This window comes from Crocodylus siamensis, chromosome 1 (genome assembly GCF_052110815.1).
Source record: "Crocodylus siamensis isolate JL-2025a chromosome 1, ASM5211081v1, whole genome shotgun sequence".
In the NCBI taxonomy this organism is placed as follows: Eukaryota; Metazoa; Chordata; order Crocodylia; family Crocodylidae; genus Crocodylus; species Crocodylus siamensis.
In genome coordinates this window covers 9,105,596-9,129,926 of record NC_143395.1, presented here as the reverse complement: position 1 = coordinate 9,129,926, position 24,331 = coordinate 9,105,596, and the positions used below count along the sequence as shown (strand labels likewise).

At 41.9% G+C, this 24,331-nt stretch overlaps 1 protein-coding gene across 6 annotated transcripts in view; it reads right to left on the bottom strand.

The window, feature by feature from the left end:
* CD2AP (CD2 associated protein) overlaps positions 1 to 24,331 on the bottom strand; it is a 122,674-nt gene that overhangs the window by 40,742 nt on the left and 57,601 nt on the right. For 4 of the 6 annotated variants that reach the window (XM_090031316.1, XM_090031307.1, XM_090031329.1 and 1 more), the window contains 4 exons: positions 20,313 to 20,413; positions 13,783 to 13,903; positions 10,379 to 10,569; positions 4,864 to 4,969 (listed from right to left, as the gene is read on the bottom strand). In XM_090031316.1, coding sequence (XP_089887442.1) covers positions 4,864 to 4,969; positions 10,379 to 10,569; positions 13,783 to 13,903; positions 20,313 to 20,413 — 519 coding nt within the window. The remainder of the gene's footprint in view (positions 1 to 4,863; positions 4,970 to 10,378; positions 10,570 to 13,782; positions 13,904 to 20,312; positions 20,414 to 24,331) is intronic. The other 2 variants (XM_090031323.1, XM_090031326.1) reach the window with 1 other exon arrangement.

Sequence of the window (24,331 nt, the reverse complement as noted above, 5' to 3'; positions counted from 1 at the left end):
CAGGAGGGTTGGAAACTTCTAAAGGGCACAGTATTGAAAGTCCAACAAGAAGCCATTCTGACAACAGAAGCACAAGAAGAATTGGCTAGACACCAATGTGGGTGCAGAAGGAGATTCTAGGATGCCTCAAAAGCAGAAAGAAAGATGGGCAGGTCACCAAGGAAGTGGACCAGGGAATAGCAAGGACTTGTGGGGACAAAACCAGGGAGACAAAGATAAAAAAATGAGCTTTTCTTGGTGAGGAAAGTTAAAGACATAAAGAGGTTCTGTAAATATGTTGGCCAGAAAAGAAAGACCAAGGCAGCTGTGAGCCCACTGATAAATAGCTAAAGTGAGCTCTTAAAACAAGATGCAAAGAAGGCAGAGCTACTCAATGCTTATTTTGCCTCAATCTTCCCAAATATTAAGCTTAATCCAGACACCTAATAAAAACTATATGGATAAGGAAAGAGATAAAATGAGGGTTGAGATTACAAAAGAAACAGAGTTTTAATAGGTCTGAATGAATTTAAGTAATCAGGGACTGATGTACTTCATGCCACAGTACTGAAGGACTGGCAGAGAAGATATCCGAGCCCTCGATGATAACATTTACAAAGTCCTGGCAGACAGGTAAGGTACTAGAGAATTAGACAAAAGAACAACATACTGCCTCTCTTTAAAGAAAGCAAAATGGAGGACTTCGGGATTACAGATCTGTCAGCCTCATCTCAATATCTGGGAAGTTACTGGCTGACATAATTTGCAAGCATCTGGAGGAGAAAAGGCTGATCACAAGCAGCGAGCATGGATTTAGTAAGAACAAATCATGCTGAACAAACCTGATCTCCATCTCCATCTCAAAAGTTATTAGGTGGATAACTGCAGTGGACATTCTGTATCCGGACTTCAGTTAGGTTTTGACAAAAGTCCCACGTGACCTCATAAACAAACCAAAGAACTGGGGGCCAGACAAAACTATTAGTAGGTAGAGAGAGAACTGAATCAATATGCACAAGCAGAGGAAAATTATAAACGAACAGATTCATAGTTGGTAGGGTAGGAAGGGACCTGAGCAGATCATCAAGTCTGACCTCCTGCTGTGGCAGGAAAAAGTAGTGGGGTCAAACGACCCCAGCAAGGTGACTGTTTAGCCTCGTCTTCAAGACCTCAAGAGTAGGAGCCAGCACCACTTCTCTTGGAAGTTGGTTCCAGATCCTAGCCACCCTGACCGTGAAGTAGCACCTCCTCATATCTAGCCTAAATCTACCCTCTGACAGCTTGTGCCCGTTATTACTCCTAGTAGTGCTCGGGGGAACAGGGACTCCCCCAACGCCTGCTGGTCCCCTCTGACTAGTTTGTAACAGGCCACTAGATCCCCCCTCAGCCTTCTCTTGTGGAGGCTGAACAGGTTCAGGTCCTGTAGCCTCTCCTCGTAGGGCCTGCCCTGCTGTCCCCTGATCATGCGAGTGGCCTCCTCTGGACCCTCTCCATGTTGTCCACATCCCTCCTGAAGTGCGGTGCACAGAACTGGACGCAGTACTCCAGCTGCGGCCTGACCAGTGCCGCATAGAGGGGGAGGACCTGCTTGGACCTGCTTGAGATGCATCTGTGGATGAATGACAAAGTGCAGTCGGCCTTCCTGACTGCATCCCCTCACTGCCAACCCATGTTCATCTTGGGGTCAATGACGACTCCAGGATCCTTTTCTGCCTCTGTACTGATGAGAAGGGAGTTCCCCAGCCTGTAGGTATGGTGCTGGTTCTTCCTCCCAGGCGCTGCACCTTGCACTTGTCAGTGTTGAATCCCATCCTGTTCTCATCTGACCACCCCTGTAACCTGTCTAGGTCAGATTGTAACCTATCCCTTCCTTCTAGTGTGCCCACATCCCCCCACATCTTAGTGTCATCAGCAAATTTGAACGAGGTGTTTTTCACCCCCTTGTCCAAGTCACTGATGAAGATGTTGAACAGGGCAGGCCCGAGGACCGAGCCCTGGGGGACCCCACTGCCCACATCCCTCCAGGTCAAAAATGACCCATCCACTACCATTTATTTTGAATCCAAGTCAGTATGGGAAGAAATTTCAAGTGGAGTCCCACAAGGGTTTGTCTTGGGCCTAGTGCTATTTAACATGTTTGTTAATTATCTGGACACTGCTATAACTACTTCCTGAGCAAAATTTACCAATGACAAAACTGGAAAAGATTGTAAACACAATGGCAGACGAGAGCACAATTCAGAAAAATCTTAATAGATTGGAAAGCTGGGCTATAGCCAACAGGATCAAAGCCAGTGCTGACAAATGCAAGCGCTATACCGCAGGAGGAATAATCAAAAACATAAATACAAAATGGGTGACAAATGCCTGGCTGGGTGGCAGCACTATGGAGAAGGATCTAGGAATCCTGGTGGATCACAGACTCAATGTGCCCATAGTGCTGCACAAAAGGCAAATACAGTTTTGGACTGCATCAAAAGGAACATTTGGTGCAAGAAACAGGAGGTAATAGTGGCTTTTTAGATAAGACCTAACCAGGGTCAAGCAGAGTGCTAGGTGTATTTTTGGACTCCACATTTTAAAAAGGGAGTGGAGAAGTTACAGTGTTAAAGGCAGGCAGGCAGGCAGAAATAAATAAGGGGAGATAAAAGTGTTTAAAAGCCAAACCATATGAGAAGAGGTTAAAAGAAACAGCTGTGTTCAGCTTACAGAAAAGGTACTTAAGAGGGGACATGACAGTAGTCTCCAAATGGTCTGAAGAGCTGCCATAAAGAAAAGGGGAACATCTGTTTTTTTCCATTGCTGCAGAAAGCAGGATGTGTGCCAACGGCTTGAAGATGCAGCAGACTGGATATCAGGAAAAACTTCATATTAAAGCAGCGAGGCAAAGGAACAAATTGCCTAGGGAAATTGTGGAATCTCCATCATTGGATCAGGAAGATTCTGAATTGGCATTGGGCAGGGAAGATTTAGGAGTACCAATGTCCAGAGTTTGCTGTGAACAGCAAAAAGGGAAAGCCCAGAAGCACTCCCAGCACCCCAAAACAGATCTCTGGGAGATAATGTGAAGAGCTCTGCAGCTAGAGCTGGTGGATATTGGAGAGGACCATGCTCAGCAACAAGAGAATAAAAGCAGAGCTCCACCACCGACTTACTTATTAAAAAAGATGAAAGCATCTAGGATGAGCTTACAGTACAGAAACAAGAATTCTAGCTGTCCAGCCAGAGGGTGTGATGCATGGATTTATGCTTGCTGTCCCTAGGGTGCAGAGCAGAATAGAAGGTATTTGTTTTTTTTTCCCCATGCTTCTGGGCTTTGCTGATTGCCACATGAAGCTGGGAAGGATTTTCCCTGCCCTTCTGTGCGTCAGGGCTCATGGGTTTTGACTGGGGTGTATCCAGAGGCTCCTGGTCAGAGGGTCTTGCCGCCCACCAATTGCCACATTTGGAATCAGGATGGAATTTTACCCTGTGATCAGACTGATATGGACTCTGGGGTTTTCTGCCTTCCTTTGTTTTAGAATAGCTGAAGTCTTTCCTATATGAAAATAGTTACACCACTATAGCTTATTCAGTTCATCAAAACTAGTGTAACAAAACTTCATTTGCATGAAGGCTTTTACTAACATAACTGTCAGCTAAAGAAAGTCACTTCCTGTTCAGCTAGTCATGCTCCAATACTCCGACTAGTCCTTGTTTAAGTTTGCTTAAAAACATGACTCGTCTGAACTAAAATAACTCACTTATTTTGGTATAAGGATGTTTATACACACACACTTGAACCAATTTAGCTAACTGCTTTAAATACACACCTTCAAATAAACTTACAGGAAAAACAGTGCAAAATAAAGATGTGCACTAAACTGCAGGCAGCAAAGTTTAAACGGATATAGAAAAATGCCCACATAATTTTGGACTGGCTTAATGTACTTTAAAAATACATTGTTAGTTCAATCTGCCCAATTTTGTTTACATGATCCCTTATATTTTTAGTGAGAACACTTATATGGACAAAATTACATCTAGAATCCAATTCTCTAAAGATACTTTGAATTTAATACAGGCAAAACTTGGAAAAAAAATAAGGACTCGTCTATATGGAGAGAGTGTGTGTGAAATAAATTAGGGTATAAATTTAAAGCAGGCCAAGTACTGTTACTACATGGGCTGTGCAGGAGGCAGCATGTGCTGTCTGTTTATACAGAAAGTTACCATGAGACAGCGCGCTGTAATTCATACTCTGTATCCTGATTTCCCTGCTTAGACAAGCCTTCACTACATCCTCCGACTAGTTTCCACTCCTTTGTAAAGTGTGGATAAGTCTGCTTCAAACAAGTTAGTACTTGTAAGAAATGCTGAAAACATCTTATTAAATGTATTATGCATCTTTTTTTCTACTCTATCATGTATCTGTATATCTTTACATCTCATTATGTAAACTACTAGATACATTTTTTAAACAGACAGAAAACGGAAAGGCTTAGTCTAAAGCAGCTAACTATCCACAACTTTGAATTTTGGGATTGTGCCCCAGAAACTGGATTTGCCCCAAATCTAAAAGATGGATCCCATATTGGTGCTAGGCAGTATCCTGCTATGTCTGCTAAGGGTTTTGCTTGGCACCATACTCACAGGACACTGCAATTCAGCAGAGCTAATCTATGCTGGCCACAAAGGCAAGAAGGCAATTAGAATTGGTAGTGGTTTAATCTACTTTTTGTTCCAGGGGGTTGTGGGGAAATGAGTACTATGCCCTGAATTTTGTTCCCCAAAAGGCTGACTTTCATTCTCATAGAATGAGTTATTTCTGCTGCTTCATTCTATAACAGGGCACTTCCAAAAAGCACAAAGCAAACCAGAGGCAAACACGTGTATTAATCTTACCTTTTGACTTACTTTCAGCTTCTTTTGTCACCTCTGGTGCACCTTCTACTTTAATTACACTAGCAGTGTGGCTGAGTTTTGGTCCAGGGGAATGGCTAGGTAATGGCTAGACAAATGAAAGAGAAAAAAAAACAAGCCCCAAGTCAGAACAACCACAGCTATTGTAATTTTGGTATCATGTTCTGGTTATATGGAAATGGTGCTCACTTCATCAGATGCTGTGAAAGAACATGCAGAAACCAGAGCATAAGGAGAGAGAAAAATCAGAATACAGAAGGTAAGGGAGGGGACGCAAGCAGTGCTGGCAGAGGAGATCAAACAAGCGGTAAACCCATAGCAACAAAGGGATCACCAGAAACTAACCCAGGTGATGGGATAAAAATCCACAGTCCCTGTTTAAACCATACTTGACACAATCCAGTTTATGGATAATTTCTTGTTCAGCAATTTCCTTTCAAATCAATCTTTAGAAGTCTGAGAACAGCCACACACTGCTCTAGCTGGGGCCCATTTCCAAAAGGCAAGAGGAAAGGTGGCAAAAGACCGCCCCAGAAGCCGACAGCACTCATTATACCTCCATCCTATAATTCTAACATTACAGCCATTGATGCAATAATTTTGTCTATGGGGTGAAAGTAAAGCATTGCTTCTGATTTAGACAAAGTAGCCAAGAAATCTCACTTGGTTGCATGTCAGTCTTGAGATGAATTTAGGCCCTGGCAGTCCTCAAGTGGAAAAGGAGCAGCTCTGCAGAACTCCAGTGTTTTTAACAGCACTTTAGAGCAGCAGATCTTGCCTTTCTTTCATTCCTAGTGTCTGACAACAGCCAGCCAATATGGATAGAAACACCAGACTGAAGTTTCTGTTTAGACCAACACTCACACAGGTATTTAAATGTGTCCCCATTTTCCTGAGCTAGCATCTCACTAAGATGAATTTTCCAGTTTTCACTTATTGGAAAGAGTTTCAGATTTACTGAGCTTGATGGAAGAGAAAATGCGTCAGCCACATTTAGCAAGCTCTAGTCGCAAATCAATTGAACTAGAAACTGATCCAACATTGGTGCTCACTCAAGTAATTCTACTGAAGACCTGGGACTACTTACAAAAGTAAGACAATTCACGTGAGCGAGAGGCAATGGCACTTTCCCTTTCATTTAAAAAGAATTTTTCCCAGATTTTATACTGGTCTCCAAAAACAGCTTAATACTTTAGCCCTGGATTTCAAAGGTTGGTTTGCATTCATCCTAGGGCAAGTGTGTCATCCAGCAGATGTCCAAAAGGCTTCAGAAGAAACATGCACAAAAAAAGCTGACATTTACCTTAGCCCATCACAACTTACTATATAAAGGAACCATTCCACCCATTGCTAAAATAGAGCCACCTTCAAAATGAGAATAATTTAAAAGTACATGGCCATAATCAGAGGGAAAGTATAGAAACAATATCCAATTAAAACTGATGGTGGAAATTTTGTAGGTTGTATTTTTTTTTATTTTTATACATAACAAAGTTTGGCCAGGAAGTTAAATCCTGGCTTATATTTTGCCACACTACACTAAGTAGGCTGTAGGTTTTAAAAAAAACCATCAGAGCTTCTGTACACGTGGACCTTGTGATGTGTGAAAAAGCCTCATCTCATTCTAACATTTTCTAGCTAACAACCTCCAACCAATACCATTACCCAAGCAATATATCAGGACTGTGATTCTCAATCTAGGTGCTGAGCCAGCCCCTGAAGCTGCAGGAGAGAGGAGGTTAAGTGAGATAAAGGCAAGCTCCAGTAAAGAGGTAAGTGCAGGCTCTTCCCTGCCAGCCACTCTCCTTCCCCCACTCGCTGCACTGCAGGCTTTTCCCTGCGGGCTGTTCTTCCTCCTTCCTTCCCAGCCCTATAGCAGGTAAGCACTATAAATTAGTTTTTGAAACGGTGTGCCACCTAATTCATGAAAGTTATGGAAGGGTGCCGTGAGTCTAAAAAGGTTGAGAACCACTGCATTAGTGACCAAATGAATCAAAGCACAAATTTAAATAAAGTTTTACATCTTACTGAAGTCTTCATGAAAAAAGTTTATTCCTCACTCAGAGTAACCCAGTCTGAAAAACTCCCTCATTTATCTGTCTCTCCCTTTCAGACTGCAATATTTTAGGAGTAAATCCCCCATAATTCAAGTACTAGACTGACAGAAACCTAAGTACTTGAATGATCAAGTACTCAAATACTAAATCTTCTATTCTGGTCAGTACTTGAATATTATACTAAGACAATTCTAAGGTCTAAGTGGTTAGGTTAAGTACCACCTAAAAACATTAACTGGTTTCTATTTCACTGTCTGTAAATTATGCAAATTATTTTCTCACTTAATTTCCTAGTTTTGTCCTACCGGCTGGGAGAAACAGCCTATAACTTATTCAATAAGCCCAGTAGGTAAAGTGAAAAAAAGAGTCCTAACAGTGAATCCCTATGCCTGAAGAAGGGTGACTGCACCTGAAAGCTTGCTAAGAACATTTTTTCCAACTACTCGGTTGGTCTAATAAAAGAGATCACATTTACTCAAAGAACTTTGCCTGCCAAGAGTCTTAACATGTATTTGAGTGTTCATATACAGTGAACTTGCATAGCATGAAGTTTCTTTAGCTCTTATAAACTAATCGTAAAAACATTTCAGATGGAACAATTGCACCCATAAATTGGAAAGAAAAAGCAGTGCATTCCATACGCTACTGAAGAACCAATCTCTCTCTACAAGAAAATGACTAGTTTTAATAAAAATCAGAATTTCAGCTAGAATGGTAACTATACAAAAACTGTAATGGCTCACAAATAGTTCCGATTACAAGAACAGAGACTGGTTAAAATAAGTTTAGTCAACTTAAGCATCATTCCCTGGTTTCTACTTTTGTCTTCAGATCATTCCATTAAAATATTTCAGGAGCCACAAAACTACGCAACAATTCTAGTAAACTAGTCAATACTCTGTGCAACAGTTCAGGATGGAAAGAAGAGCTTTAATATTTTAATCCCAGCTTCTTGGGAGATTGGCAAACACAAGGCACTTTACACCAAGCTTTTCTCTGAGTTAAAAGTAAAGAAAAATAAAAGTAATAAATCCAAGATGCTCTTCAAGTGCTAAAAAAAGTAGTTGCTTTCTTTAGCCTCTCACTCATGAACAGCGGCAGAAATCTCAAACTAAAAAACAATGGCATACCAGATGCAATTGTAAGTATTTGCTTACTATCTGCCAGTCCCCTTGGGAAACTGAAGTGCAGGGAGACAAGGCACTCTGTTCACCTCTCTTATAATACAAACAAAGAACACAAAATGTAACTGGAAAAAAAAAAAAAGACAGCAAGATCTTGGGCATGGCACTAATGAAAACTGATGGGGAAAAAAATTGAGCTTACACAAGGCACAGTCATCTTATGGATCTTACAGATATGGGGTATCACTGAGGCCAAATGCCAGATCTAGCCCACAGAGCTGCTGTATCCAGTCCGTCAGGATACAAGTGGGCCACCAGAAGTTGGGAAGTGGTCTGCTGCAGAACCCATAGTCCTCAGGTACCAGCAGACATGGTGATAGGTAGTAGGCGGGTGACCGAGGGCTGACAACTCAGGTCACCCTCCAGCTGCTTTGCCCACTGCTGTGGACCCAGCTCCGCTGCTGTTGCATCCCCATGCTGGATCTGGAGCCAGAGCTGCCACCACAGCACAAAACAAGCATCAGTGGCAGAGCCTCCACCTCTTGCTATGGAGGCATAGATGATCTGGATGCAAACCAGGGCAGGAAGCAAGTTTGACACCCTGGTCTATATCATAAGCTTCTTGCTCATGATCACACAAGGAATCCCTGATAGAGCAGAGCAGTTAATTTAAAAAAAAAAAAAACCAAAACCTATGTTGCTGCATAGGTATTTGAAGTACAAAACAATACTGTAAAAAGTCTGTTTTCATTATTTCTGCTACTTATATTAGGAAGTATAACAATAAGAACCTGTAGGGTAAAAAGTGATGCATCTGTAATAGTTCAGAAATTATTAGAGGCAAGAATTTCTTAGGTGTGATCAGAGACCTGAGGAAGAATGCCTTGCATATGAAAGCTTGCCTAACTTTATTTAAGCTATATAAAAAGATTTCACCCTAAGAAATCTTTGCCTCTTGAATAAATTCCTGGAAATATTAGGTCAAATAGACTCAGAAAGCACTACAATGATTTTCATTCACTTATTGCCAGTTTTGGCAGAACTAGAGCAATATATGCAAAGTATCTATTGAATTGTGCCTGGAAAGTGGCTTGTTACAGCTCTTGAAATCATCTGATTTAGAAAGCAAAGTAGTTCGTTTTTCCTCTCTCCCATTCCCTTTTAAAAACTTAGGCAGATCATTTTGAATGGGTGTTATCCATCAGTGCTATTTTATCTTTTTATATTTACTTGAAAAGCACATAAATTTTTTAAAAAAGGAAAGACTGCCCTGGGTTGTTCATCTTGGATTTTTCTGGTTTGGGTACAGATCAATATTAGCCATCTTCTTTGTGCGGGTGCCTCCTTTGCAAAAATGCAGGGCTAATCCACTTCATATAGGTGCTGAGAGCGCCAATCATAGAAATCAGAGATTTTATAGAGAAGCAGGGCTGGAAGCAACCTCTATAGGTCATCCAATCCAACCCCATGCCTGAAGTAGGATCACCCCTATCCAAACCATCCAATACAAATCCATAATCTAACTTCTTAGTAAAATGACTATTAACCTGGACACAACACAACATAACACAACAACAACCTAACCTGTCACAGGTAAAGTGGGGGAACTACAGCACCAGTCCTGCTTCTGCAGAAGGTTAATATACACTCCAGAGATCCCAGGTAGAGGGTCATACCCCCTGCTACAGAGGAAGGCAAATCCTCCCACAGTCCATGAGATAAAATTCCTTCCCAGCTCCAAACAGAGCAATTGGCCAGACCCTGATTGGAGGTGCAAGACCCTCTAGCCAGGAACCTCTGGCTTAAGGTCCCAACAAGAGCACTAGCACTCCAGTCAAAACCCCAGCTTTGGCTGCAGCCAACATCCAGTGCCTTTGAGGAAAGTTTACAAATCCCACATCTGACACGTAGCAGAAAAGGGGGAATCCCTCCCAGCCCCATTCAGCTACCAGCAAAGCAAAGTAGTATGAAAAATACCCATAGCAGAACGTAGACACAGCTATGCCTATATCATTCCCAACCAGTGGCTGTCCAGTCTCATCTTGAACACCTCCAATGATGGAGAGTCCACAACCTCCCTACGCAGCCTATTCCACTGCTCGCTGTTCTGACAACGAAGGCATTTTTCCTGGTGGCCAATCTAAACCTATTTTACTACAACTTCAATAAATGTCTCTCTTTCTCTGAAGCACTTTGTGATGCTACGATAGAAAATATTATTACCACTTCTTTAAAGATTAAAATAAATTATTCAAAGTTAAAACATAATGTGTAAATACGCTCAAAAGCCATGCTCAGGCATGGACTATTACAAACCTTTTCTTGTTTTTTTTCCTCAAAATCATTACTGGATAATCTTGTCTTCAGTTTCACTGAACCTTCTTTGAAGATGTCTCCGAATCCAATGCCTCGGATTTTCTTTGGCTGCATTACTGATGCAGCTGCAGGTTCATTTCCATTCCCAGGGGAGGAGGCCACAGGTGAGGTAGGACCAGTGAAAACAGACTCTGAAAAAGTATAACCAAGTATTTATACTCAGCCGGTATTCTGGAAATCAAAATCACAGTGATCATCTTTTCTGTTAATGCCTATATACACTGCTCTTGCCAAATACTTATTAAAATTGCAGTTACCATCTAGACATTCCTACATCTTCTGCTAGATACACATTTAGCAGGGCTCTAGCTCTTAAAAATACCTTTCAAGGCAGTTTGCTATGATACTATTTCTGCACAAAATGTACCAGCAGCTCTCAGCCATCAACAGATTAGATAATTGATTTTTGGCTTGGCATCTCGGACATCAGCCAAGGAATAAGATCCGCTATTGTCATCGGTTGTATATATCCCACCAGCTCAGAAGTATGCTCCTGCATTCTCTTTGACCCAGTATTTTATTTCAGCATAGTACCAAAACAGTTGCACATTACTGCTTTTACCAGATGCAGTGACTCTACTAAAGATTACTGCAGAATAGTTAAATTCTTCCACGTTTCTATAGCAGAGGGAGAGAGAGAAAAAACACGAAAACCTGTTTTGACATTACAAAAAATAATTTTTTCTCCATGCTGGCAAGTGAAATTTTCTCTACTCTTCTGGACAACTGACAAAAATAATTGGAGATTTTTTAAAAAGTAAAAGTATCCACATTTATTACATTTGCTCACAATTATCTTAATGCTGTATTTCTATTCTGCAACACCAAGAACATCTAGTTCAAACTGAGATATCCAGCTTTAACCATCGTTACAGTGTGAACACAGCCTTAAATTTTAGCCCATCATTTTAAATAAAGGAGGAGGGGACATATTTATCCATAACAAAGAAGTCATTAAACTGTATAAAGCAGATACTCAGGAATTCAAGTATTTGGGAGTTGTTTGAAAATATTTTGTTTAAAAACTCAACTAGTATCTACAGGGAAGCTTGTTTTCCACCTGCAGCATGCAAGAAAGGATGCACTAGTTGAAACCAGAAAGCTGAATTATAGACCAAACATCCTTCACACAATTCAATTTTAGTCCTCCAACTCTGCAAGTCCATTCATTGCCTCTGAAGTAGGCTGTGGCCTAGAAAAGCTCATGCGTTTCTGAATGAGTTAGTCTCTAAGATGCCACCCTGCCCTGCCTTCTTTCTAGAGTTGCGATTCAGAACCAGGGTGCCACAGGGTGCTGCACTGTTGGTGTGCAAACAAGATAAGCCTAGAGATTTCAGATAGGAACCAAAATGTCAAAGCACTTTGACCTGTTGCAGCCTGAGCTCTCTGTAACAGAATTGCTCTATTATTTGGCAGACAAAACCGAGTGAAAGCCAAGAGCTGGCATTTTCTGAGGGGAGCCTTGAGTCTAAAAAGGTTGAGAACCACTGGTTTAGGGAAGTTGGGCATAACTTCTTTTAGTGCTGAGCCAGCATGACCCAGCCCAGGTCTAAGATGGGCCGGTGCTGAGACCCAGCTGTTGCTGCCACTTCTCCTCCACCCCACCCACCCTTAAACTCAGCATTTTCCTCACCAAATATACAAACTATCTCTTTGCCTCCTTGACAATAAAATGTCCAGGCTATTGGTTTCTGCTTTGAAAGAACATCTCTCAGTAGTCTTGGCGCTCTGTTGCTATTTCTGGCCAACAGGGAAAGTAAAAATTAACACTGCTCAACAAGGCAAGGCAGAGCGGTCACTGAGCACCTGATTTTGAGAGCGGCTCAGCACCTGCAACTGCAATGTTAGCATTCAGAACTGCTAAAAATCAGGCCCCTGCTACCGACCACCAGCAAATGGACTGTCAATTCAAGTTACCCACAGCAAGAACTGCCAAGAGAAAACACGGTTTTTGTAAATTTACCAGCTAGTGCTCCAACTAAGGAATCCTTAGCTCTGGCTAATAAGAGACAGCCCCTAACCCACTGCCTGGGCTGCTCAAAATCCCCTAAATCGTGGGATTTTGACTGGAATGTACTAATGCTTATGCCCAGACTCAAAACCTGGAGGCTCCTACGCCTCTGATCAAGGTCAAATCAAAATTCAGCTATGAACATTTTTCAGCTCTGAATTACGGTCTATGTCTCTTGCTCTTCTATAGCCACACAACTACAAAAGATTCAACTATCCAGGTTTAAAGCTACTTAGATCCTGAAGTAATCTGAGAAATTAGCTGCTACATCTCTAATAATAAAACGGGCAATCCAACAAGGATACGAGACAGTGCAACTGGGATGTAGTATTAGACCACTCATGTTCATTGTGATCTGACAATTCAAGGCTACTTCTTCCACCTCTGTAATTCACTCTCTCATGCAAAGTACTTCAAATGTCCTGACACACATTTATTTTAGGCTTATAAACCAAGTAAATTTGGATTAAATCTTCAGAGCTACATCCTGTTCCAGGCATGTAAATTGGTTGAGGCACTTAAGTGAGATCCTATACCACCATGCTCAAGTTCCTGAAAAAAACAGTTAGCGTGTGTGTGTAAGGGGGGGAGGGGGGGATTCCTCCTCCCTGATGCACTTTCCTGACTCAGTCCTAAAGCTAAGGTGATGATGACATATTATAAAAGCGGGTGGATTAATATTTTTTCCAGGGACTCTAACAGGGGGAGTAGGATCACATGTAAGCATCTAACTGAAGCAGCAGCATCTGGGCCTTAGTGCTGCCTAGCAGTGTCAAAGCTTGTCAGAATCCAAACCAGGGAACTGAAAGAAAAATATTCCCTGATACGAAAGAAGTACATCATAGGCCCAAATGCTGCAGAACTTCAGGTCTCAAACAGGTGAAAATTATATGTGCATTACCAGTATTTTAGCTGTTTTACATAGGCATAGGTCCTGCCTTGGGGCAATTTGCAATCTATAGGTATGCAGGCATTGTAGTGGCAAAGTGCTACTATACTGCTGAAGAAATCTGTTTTACCCAAACTTTCCTGTTCCACGCACATCAGTCTTAGAAGCGAGGCACTAGGGAGACCTGCAGGCACCCCACAATGCCTTCCTTGAGCCTGCTTGAAAACCCACGTCTGTACTGCAGTGCTGGAGGATGGGAGTGAGGGGGAGGAGCAGGAAGAGTAAGCCCTTAATATATTAGATATATCCAATAATAATTTTAAAAAACAAGTAAAGAAACCTATCACCTTTCCCTCTATTATTGTAACTTCTTAACTAAGCCTTTGCGCCCAAGTGACTGCTGCTGGTATTACATACTGGATCCTACATAAAAAGCTTTCATACCTGTGTCATCCACGGGATCTTGTGCTTCTCCATCATCTGTCAACTCTAATTCTTTTACAAAGTTGGAAGGAAATAATCCTGACTTGCCATTTAGTGTTCCGCTCCACCAGCCTTCTTCTACCTGTAAAAGGGTATTTCACACTTTACCAATAAAACAGGGGAAAACTAAACACAGTGCCAGTTTAATAACTCACCAGGGCAATGTAAAGAGTAGGATAAGATAAGGCTATCATGAGATATTGTAAATACACTTAAAAGAAGCTAGAAATAACTTCAAAAAAGTTCAAAGTTCCATTTTTTTAAAAAGGGACAAAATCTCATAATATGCTGGGACAAAGCAGGATGAATAGGAAGTATTTTATCATTCTACAACTTATTTCAGCCAAGCAGAAAAATGTTACTTTCAGCAGACAGATCCCTCTCTTCCCCAAGAAGAATTCCACAGGCACACGGACAGGGAGCAAGGATCCACAGGTAATGGAAGGGAAAGGTATTAAACTGGCCACTGAATAGTGGACACTTGCTAGTTCACCCTTGGGAAGGAGGCGTTAAACCCACTGGACCCTCTTGGTGCACTGCAATGTCCCCACATTCTTGGACTTTATCACACATGGCCTCACAATTCTTAACGTACTTGTTATTTTATAATACTCCACAATTCAGCTAAGCTAGCTTTACATCATTAAAGATATCCTGTAAACTTAGAACAGAACTAAATGCAGCTGCACTTACAAGAGATAAAGCTTTATGATCTTGAAGAAAAAGCCATACCTATGAATGCTATTTGTAAATAATTTTCAGAGTTCCTATATAAAGAAGCACTACTACTTAAACTCCAAAAACCCCCTAGATTTTGGGTGTTTTTCTTTGTGGCATGAAGGTCTGTTTTATAGAGGAAGACAGAAAGCAACAGCAAGTATTCTGAGAAGAGTTGTTCACATAGTCTTTTTTTAGCATTGTGTTCTAGGTCAATGTGCATGACCAAGGGACATACTTTTTAAACACAAGATGTCCATTTTCTTTAGGGGAGAAGGAGGATTAACTGCATGGATACAAAGAACAAAACTGCCAGTGACAGACACGCTACTGAAAGAAGTTGGATTGTCTTTATTACCAAAGACTTCCTGGTTCTCATACAGGGCTGCATGACAAGAAGGTGAGTTTGGGGAGAGTGGAGGTACGTTCCTAATTTAGGCTTTTCTCCATCACTGGCTCACTCACAATTCTACTACAGCTGACCAGTTTTTAAGAATACCAGACGATTTACCAACTGGCACATCCTACGTGCATTTGTAGTCCCCTAAAGGTTTCTGCATTTGGCACTGCATAATCCTTGCACGCTGAAACAAGCCAGAACTGTAAGAGAAATCTTCTGGTTACAGCAGGGATGTGTGCAACCCCATTTTATGAAACAGCACAAAAAGGGAGATCTAGACTGCCCTTAGACTCCAAATCAAACAATAACAATCACCACTTAAAAAGGAACAAGCATGTCAGGACTTCGAATGCAACGATCTATTCTACAGATTCCTTTAATTCATCTCTTTCAGTCATAGCTAAAGACTTTTAAATCTACTCATACAAAGGTCCTGTTAGATGATTTTAAGAGTGAAGAGTAAAGATTTTTCAAATTATCAAGTGCCCATTGTCTATGTTTACGGTGCGAGAGCAAGAGGCTGCCAACAATACAAGGATGAAGAGAAGATTTTACACAAAATCAAGGGCTGAAAAAGGACAGGACGTGCACCAAACATTTACGTTAGATTACATTTTTTTTTAAATCAACTAAGTTTTGAAAATTTTCATTTTGAATGTATTCTGTTCAAATGACTGTCTGCCTCTGTTACAGCATGAAGGTTTAAGAGCTGTTATGAACTTGTCTCAGGATGGCAGTGAAAAAGCTGCTAGAACCAATAGCTTCATTAAATAAAAGTTCTTGGGACTCCTAATATACCAACATTTCTCTCTACTGGAAAGAGGGCTTTGATAGCCCATGCTGTTAATCCAATACATTTACAAGCATTGTTGACTTTATAAATCTTTGAACCTTATTTAAACACTTTTCTTCAAAGCATCTCACACCACCACATAAACAAGGAATTCACAGTCACGCCAAGAGGGAATAGAGGCCAAGCCTCCTGACTCTGACCTGGTTTCACATACTTGATAATTTTATGCTAAAAAAAGTTTATTTTTCTTGAAGAGAAAACACAAAGAACTTTGAAAGGAATTTTTAGCTGTTGACTATCACCTTGTGATAGAGGTAAAAGCTCCTATTGAGCCAGTAAGTACACATGGGGATATCTATTCTTTAAAATGAGATTTCAAGGCTTTACTTCCCATGTCACACAACCTTGTTACTTTCTGATTATACGAAACGCATACCAAAATTACAAAAAGAGCCGTCTATAGTTTCCATCCATAAGCACTGTATTTAGCAAGGGATACAGCAGAAAACAGTTTAGAATAGATTTCTGTGCTAAATATAGTATATGTATTTGTCAGACATCAAACTAAGTTGATTTAGAAAAGGAATTGATATTTCTAGACATGTGGAATGCTAGAAAAGCATCTTCAAACGTCATAAATTGTTCCATTTGAGGAAGCCATTCCTTCCCATTTATTCAGGTTCTTTTCCAGAAAAAACCTTGATGTCGCTGTGGAGTGCTAGGAGAAAAGCCCAGCTCAGCAACTGGAGAGTGACACATGACTCTGCCACACAAAAGGCATGGGCAACAACCAGCTACAGGCCCTACCCTGGTCTCAGTCCTGTAGCTCTGGCAGCTGGGAGCCTCCTCCAGCAGGGCTGTAAGCTGGGGGGCAGGGGGTTGCAAGTGAGGGTCACCAGCAGGGCTAGGAGTGGGGAGTGAGGGGTACCAGCAGGACTGGGGGGACAGGGCATGGCTGTGGCCTGGAAGTGATGGGCAATGGCATGGGCAGGGGCATGGCACTGGCAGATACGGGTTGCTCAGCACCAAAGCAGTGGGGGTGAGGATGGGGGGGGAGGGGGGAGGACAACAGCTGCAGCATTAATGCACTAATTTCCTTGGCTAAATGTTTGCCTCTTTCAAGCTATAGGATTACTACCTAGCCATCAGATACATGGTTAAACTAAGACCACGTGTCAGGGGCACTAATAGAGTCCAACCTGGGCTAACTGCCTAGTGAGCCACAGGGACTGGGGCTTTGACTGACAGTCCTAACCTAGCTCATGACTCCAGCTGGGCACTGTCTGGACCTTCTGACTGGCTGATGGGGGAGCAAATCTACACATTTAGTTCCAGCTGTGGCAAAAAGACTCCAGGACAGCCAACAGTTTGTGCTGGAAGCCTCTACAATCTAGTAGTCCTGGGGCACATCCTGAGAAGCACATATGTCCAGGGATGCTTGCATTTCTCATGGGACAAACAGCAGCAGCACATATTTGTGCCAGTGCTATATGTCCCTCGGCGTGCCCTACATACGTGCTCCTGCATGTAGCAAAGTAACCCAGGTGGGATAGGGGAGGCTGCAGCCAGCAACCTTACCTGGGGTCCTGGGGGCAGCAGTAGTGCTCAGCCAGCCGCTCAGAGCCTGGCTCTGGCTACCCAGGCTCCCCTTCTGGTGGTGCATCCTGCTGCTGCAAGTGCCACGCTGCTTTTTTCAGCAGTAGTTTTTTTTTTACACCGGGATTCCCCAGTGTCAAAACCCCCCACCGCACTGCTAATTGCAATTAGCAGTTGGGTGCACATGCACCATTTGTGGTTTGCAGTGGCAATTGGGTACAACGTGCACCACATGCGCTTTGCACTGCCTCAAACTGCTCTGCATGCTCATCAGGACGTGCCCTTAATATCTTGACCCAGCTTGCTCTGTTCCTGAACTCCAGCTTTTTGATTTTCCCTTGGATTTAGTAATTCATTCTCTGACTCCTGAACTTCAATTTAGCTTGAGATTCAGACCTCGCCACTAGATTTGGTAACCTGGGGTGCTGACAGATGGGGGGCAGGGGAGATGCACTCTATCAGAAGCAGCAGCACATTACTTTGATCTGACTCTACATTGTATAGGTGGCTTCAGTGGGGCTTTTTGGTGCTTTTAGCTACAACTGATTCTACCAGCTAATAGATAAAAGTGCCCAATCTCTACAGATGTTGGGAAAGCTGGGTACAACTAACGTGCTGCCTCTTCTGGGCATGTCTTGGCCTTGGCGCAGGACTGCATCGAGTTTAAAGTGCTGAGGTTTTTTTCCTGCTTTTCTTTTCCATGTCTGCAAGCAGCCTTGGTGTCTGTTTCCTGACCCAGGGCCTCTGCTTCAGACTCTGGCCCGGCTTTGGTGGTCTACCCACTAAGCAAGATTGCCCACGACACAGTCCATTACAGGATGTTAGAATTAGTTCCAAGAACCCAAAGCTTCTCTGTCCAAATGTCAGAAAGGTATGATGACCTCCGCAGACTTCCAAATGCCCAAGCCTATTCCCCATCACCCAAGACTCATGGAATTTTATTCTATTCACACCATAAGGTAAATGGTGACCACAAGAGGGAGTTACACATCACTTCACAGTATCTATCTGCACATAACTGCCACTGGGAAAATTACATTGGCACCTACCTATTAAGAAAACCAATCTCACATGATAAAAAGTTAGATGCCTATACAGGGTAGCTGTTGACCAAAGCCAATAAGCTTACTTCAAGTCTAATCAATGAGAAATCAGGCAGACAATTCTTATAATAAAAGGATCCATTGTACTCTCAAATCGTGCTCAGATCCTGAGCAATCCTGGTGTACAGCAACTTAAGATGTTCACTGGCCACGTTATAAAATATCAGTTCTGACAGTGAAAGAAATAACTAAGAAAATATGGGATCACAGGATTACTACCCTATATTGTTTGATAGCTCCCAAAGCATGCAAGAAGCTAAACAGAACAAATACATTTCACTGGCAGCTGGATTCAAGTGATTAAAATGAATGGTTTGTTATGAAAATGGGGATGTGAAAAAAAATAGATATGTCCTACTTTTGGCAAATGGCTTTGTTGTCATGGCTTTGCTTGCTCTCAGGCTGTAAGCTCTGCCAGACAGGGACTGTCTTCAACTACTGTGTGTGTACAGTGCCTAGTATAATAAAGCCTGAGCCTGAATAGGACCTGTAGCTGCAACCAGAATACAAACAACTACCAGCAATCATAATAATTAATGCTACAAAAACAAGGGTTCTGCCTCAGAGAATCTGCTGCACATGAGATGAGATGAGCAGAGACAACAAAGGAAAAAGGAGGTATGGAAGCAAGGGATTTACAATAGGAAGATTATACAAGTTACTCAGCATAGGCCTGGGCATTTAAAAAACCCTGTTTACCTATTTAAACTGAATGAATTTATTAAATCCTTGCAGCTCATAATCAAAGGGGGGGGGGGAGAGGTCTCTTGAGGGATTAGTACATTTTGGAAGCCATTTTTAAAGCAGCAATTTCTTTAAAGAATTTGCTAAATTTATTCTAAATTATCATACAGAAAGTGTAGAGAACAGTATAGCTTAATACTAACCAGCTAAAAGCATGAAAATGTTTCCTTCTTGTCAGTTTACAAGACAAAAGAACGGTAATACGCCATACGCCTGAACAGCTGGAACCAGATTAAACTACCTAGCAAGCAACACATACTTAGTTTCTACCTGGGCAATCATAAGCCCTCAACCATTACTGTAGTCCCCAAATGCCTTCCCAGTATTAAAAATAGAAGCAGTAATAGATCTTCCTTCCTTCCTTCCCAGTGTCTAGAATAAACAGCTAAAAATACAGCGCTATGTAGACTTAAGCAAGTGACAGAGAAGACTAAATTTTACATCCCGTTCCAAACGCATTTACTTCCAGGATCAATCTTCCCTTTTCCAAGATTACTTCCTGTAGTTCCAGTTTTTTCTGAAAGACCTTTCTTCTCACACTTACAAGTCTCCCAATTACAGCTGACAGTTTGACCCTTCAAGTTAACTCCATTTACAGTAGGGAGCCAATACAAACAATATGCCCTGGGGCAAGAAGTTCATGATGTTCAATAATGCTTAACAAATGGTTTGGGGTTTGATTGACCATACTTTTGCTGCTGCTTCGATCTCTTTAAAAGGTTCAAAAAATTTTTAAAAGAGCTTAGTTCCAGAATATAAGCTTACAGGTGACCAGTCAAATAACCTTGTGGCTAAATGACCGTAAGGTAAAAATAAAATGTGTATAGGCCATAAAAATAGTTTTAAAAAGGTCTTCAGGAAAATCATGTGGAATGGAATGTGATTTACTACTGTAAACATTACATTTCCTTTAATAATTTATCAACTTGCAATATTTCCCCAAAATACCAGCCCTTTATTAATTTCACAGTTGTTATTCCCGAGACAAAAAAAACGCTATACCATTTTTGGAACCAGAAAACTATGCCTCCCTTGCTATGTTTTAAACCTTCTTCCAGGTCAGTCAGATATTTCAGACAAAGGTGGTTTCAAATTCTTGGCCAAACAAAGAGGTGATCGGTTCTTTAGAATAACTTACCTCTTCATTAATGTCAATAACATCCCCAAGCTTGAGCTCCAACTCATCCTCATTCTGCGGGATATAGTCGAACTGCACTTTACACTGCCGCTTCTTGGACTCTGGAGGAAAGGATATTATAAAACACATAAGTAAAAGGCATTACAATAAGCTTGTATTTATTCTTCTGTACTCGACTCTGTCAAGAAAAGAATGAGAACTTAACGCCTAAGTCATCCCAAAGAGCCCACTAACAATCCCTTGGTTTTCACTTTTCCACTTGTTTACATGTCAGTTAAAATCCAGCTGGCTAGGCTTACATGCACCCTAAAAAAAGGGCAGACTGCTTCCATGTGAGCTTTAAACTGTGCCAACTACCATGGAGTAAACACGGCACTGCCAATTACCACTACACTATAAAAAAAAACCAAAAAAAAAACCAAAATTATTGACGTGAGTGAGTCACGGATCAGCACCCAGTACAACATTTTCAAGCTATTTCCTGATGAAGTCAGCAGGGATCAAAAGAAAACAGCCATCAACTCCCTATAATGCTTGCTCTTGAGTTAACGTTACACACATTTTTGTATCTCAAGTTCTTAAATTTGAACTGACTCACCCATAAAATACCCTCCCCCAAGATAATCACAAGATACATTTTGTGTTCTGCGCTATAGGTGTCACCTTCAAGTCCAAAAACCTACTCAGGTACGAATCTGGTGATAACAGGACTGACAATATTTTCTTTCCAACTACATTTTATAATTCTAGAACTTTTCCAGCTACTAGCTGGGAAACTTTTGAACCTTTCTGGATACTCATACTATTTGTACTCAAATACTGGACACTATGGGGTGGGCACTGTCACACAGAAAAAGAGTCACTATCAGAAAGAGCTTGTAATTCAAAAGTTAAGCAACATACAAAAATATCAGGGTACAGATTTATAGACAGCAAATGCACTGTCTGTTTCTTATATACACAGCTGCTCTACTTGTTTACCCTTCTGTTTCTACCTCTCACAAGGAAAGCACTTCCCCTTTGGCCCTACTCTACCCACCTACCATTTATTAAAACCCTTAAAACACTGGTTTTAGTCAACTGAATAAATAAATAAATCGGTTTTTACACATGTTCCAGGGTGGTGGGGGAGCGCTTTAATTAAAAGCAGATCTCAGTGACTGTTTTAATTAAAGCACCCGCAGCGTCACATATATTCAGCATCCCCACAGTTCAAAATGGTGCCGGGGTGCTTTAATTAAAGCTAGAACATGTTGGAGCAGGCATCAGGCACTCTAAGATAGATCCTTGTGTATATTAGCAGGGATCATGGTTTCCCAGATAAAAAATTGCAGATTCTCTGATTAAAAACCTAAATCTACGATTAAAATGAAAGGCCACTATATATGTATAGTGCCCCAGAGCAGCAAGAGGGACAACACTGTACTGCTGCCTCTGCTGCCACCGGGCAAGCAGGGGATGCCTCGCTAGAGCAGCGTGGAGCTCGCAGCAGCAAGGAGCCCACCAGGCCCCTTTCTACCCTGCTGCGCCACATCCTGCCCACTGGCCCACAGAGGCCACAGGGCAGGGGAGGGCAGCCCACACCCACCCCGCCCTGCACACAGATCTGGGGGGGGGGGGCACGCACAAGTCCCTCCCCGGGGGGGGGGGGCCACAGGTCCCTCCCCTCCCTTCCTAGGATTGCAGGCAGCAGCAGGAAGCCAGCCCCACCCTCCTGCCCCCAACCCCATACTGCTCCCCGCTGAAGCCCTACAGCCATGCATTCTGGTCCTGGGCCCCAAACCCCCCAGCCCCAGCCCTGCCCAAATCCCCCCCTGCCCCCTACCTGTGAGAGCTGCTTTCCAAGCTGCCCAGTATCCATGTGCATATGGACATAGTGCCCCCTGCCTGATGACCCTCCTCTCTCCTCTCCCAGCCTGCAGAAGGCTCTCTGCAAGAGTGCAAAACTCGTGGGTTTCTCCATTAAAATGAGAAATCTGTGTTTTTCTTGGGTAAAGGGGGAAATCCACGTTCTTCTCTGTTTTTCCAAGGGAAATGGAAAACCTGGGTCCCTATTTTTTAGAGTAGCATCCCAAGTCAGAAGTTTAGAGTGAAGACTGCTACACCTCGTCACTTTCAATAAGGCAGCATTGAGATGGCTGAATTAGATTAACATTGATTGACTGCATAATAAAGCAGCAGCATCCAATTCCCAGCTCAGGATGCATCAAATTAAGAGACACAGCAATATGTAGAAAACAGGGTCTTTACCCCGAAGACCTACCTGAATCAAGACAAATATAGCAAACAAGCAATAAATGAAGATGCATATAGAATGAAATTACTATTTTAAAATATTTCCCTGCCCCAAACAGGTGCACCTGTGAACATACTAGCAAATCCTCAATTATGACCTCTCTTTACAAGCTATAAACAAGGTGCTTTTGCAATGACAGCAATTCAGTGAGACAGACCCTCAGCCAGTCTTGCAAATAAAAATTGTTTTCTGCAAGACTAAGGTGTTCAAACGGGTGGTAAAAATCGGTTACAACTGGCAGGTGATTAGCCTCACCACTGGAGGGAAGCCTCACTTGCAAAGACAAGATCATAGAAGTAGGATGGGAATTTTCAAAGACCATGCAACAATGCTAGGTAATTGTACAGATGCAGTGTAAGGATGCTCAGCCCTAAGGGAATCTAAATCAAGAGGAAGTGAGTCCAAGTTTCTTTCTGCTGCTTGAAGAGACCAGCTTCCAAGTTTCCCAATGCTACACCTTTGCCATTGCTCAGAAAGAACGTTCTTCTACTGCCCTGGAGAAAAGCTGAATTATCTCTGTCCCTAGGCAGTCAGCAAAATTAGAAGAACACTTAAAATGAAAACAGAAAGCAGAAAGTGGAGACTGCTGATCACTCAAGAAAAATCTTCCATTTCTGCTTTTCCATCTGAAATGTTAAACAATCTTTCCTCACTGAAATGTGGTTGGTCTCACCATGCGGAGATACTGCTGAAGAGAGCAACACAAAGCCCCTTAAAGGCAACTAGAGGTTCTTTGCTGTGGCCTCTAAGAGCTGCATGAAAGACTGGCACAGTCCTGGATGTATATTCTTGGAATCAAGATCCTAACCACTTATAAAATAATGAGGCTGCAAAGCATTAGATACTGTCACTTGGATCCCTACTACCAGGCCATTTAAAAATACTTCTGTTACAAGGGTCACAGAGCCTGGTAGGTGGAAGCATTCAACAAGTCTGTATGTGGGCCAATTAGTGTTTTTGCTTCTTTATTCTTTTTTATAGTCATTCAGGAAGCCTTTTAACCAATGTCCCCATGTGTATTAGTCTGCCTGGTAAGACACTGTGTTAAAGAATTCACTTATGAGAAGAACGTTAAAAACAACCATAAAGGTAAAATAACTAAAAAATAAAATTATATAAAAATATTTTTAGTTAAAATAAAGGTGCTAATGACCACCTACATAAGTAGTACTGTCCTTGAGGCATTCAAAATAGTTGCAAAAATGTAACCTCTCTGAAGCGCTGCAGAAAACTGTGCAGCAGCATTCTTCAGTGACTTTAGAGGAATTCAGCTGCCAAAGGAAAATACAAATCACAAGGCTGGCTGTCTTACAGAAGGGAGGATATAGCAAAGCAGAAGACAGTGACCTCAAAAAAACCCACCTGAGTCCTAAACGCACATAAAGAGTAATGGACGCAGTTTTCTAATGGAACAAGCAGAATTTTCTGAGGCCAAAGTAAACCTACCATTTTAAATCTCAGTTGTTTTAATTGCAGTTCTGGTCCCTCGTGTTGAAAAAAAACAAAACGGCCTAAATGCTGCAAAAACTGGTGAGAACATTAAGTCACTTTCCTAAACAACTGGCGATAAAGATGGGACTCTAAGCCAGGATTACAGTGGAAAAGGGAGGGATTGCAGAGGCCTAGAGAAGCTGAAAAGGAAACTGCAGTCTGTAACTACTTGAACAGTGAACTGCCTGCTCACTTCAAAGTAATGAAACAAATAAATAAAAGAAAGGTAAAA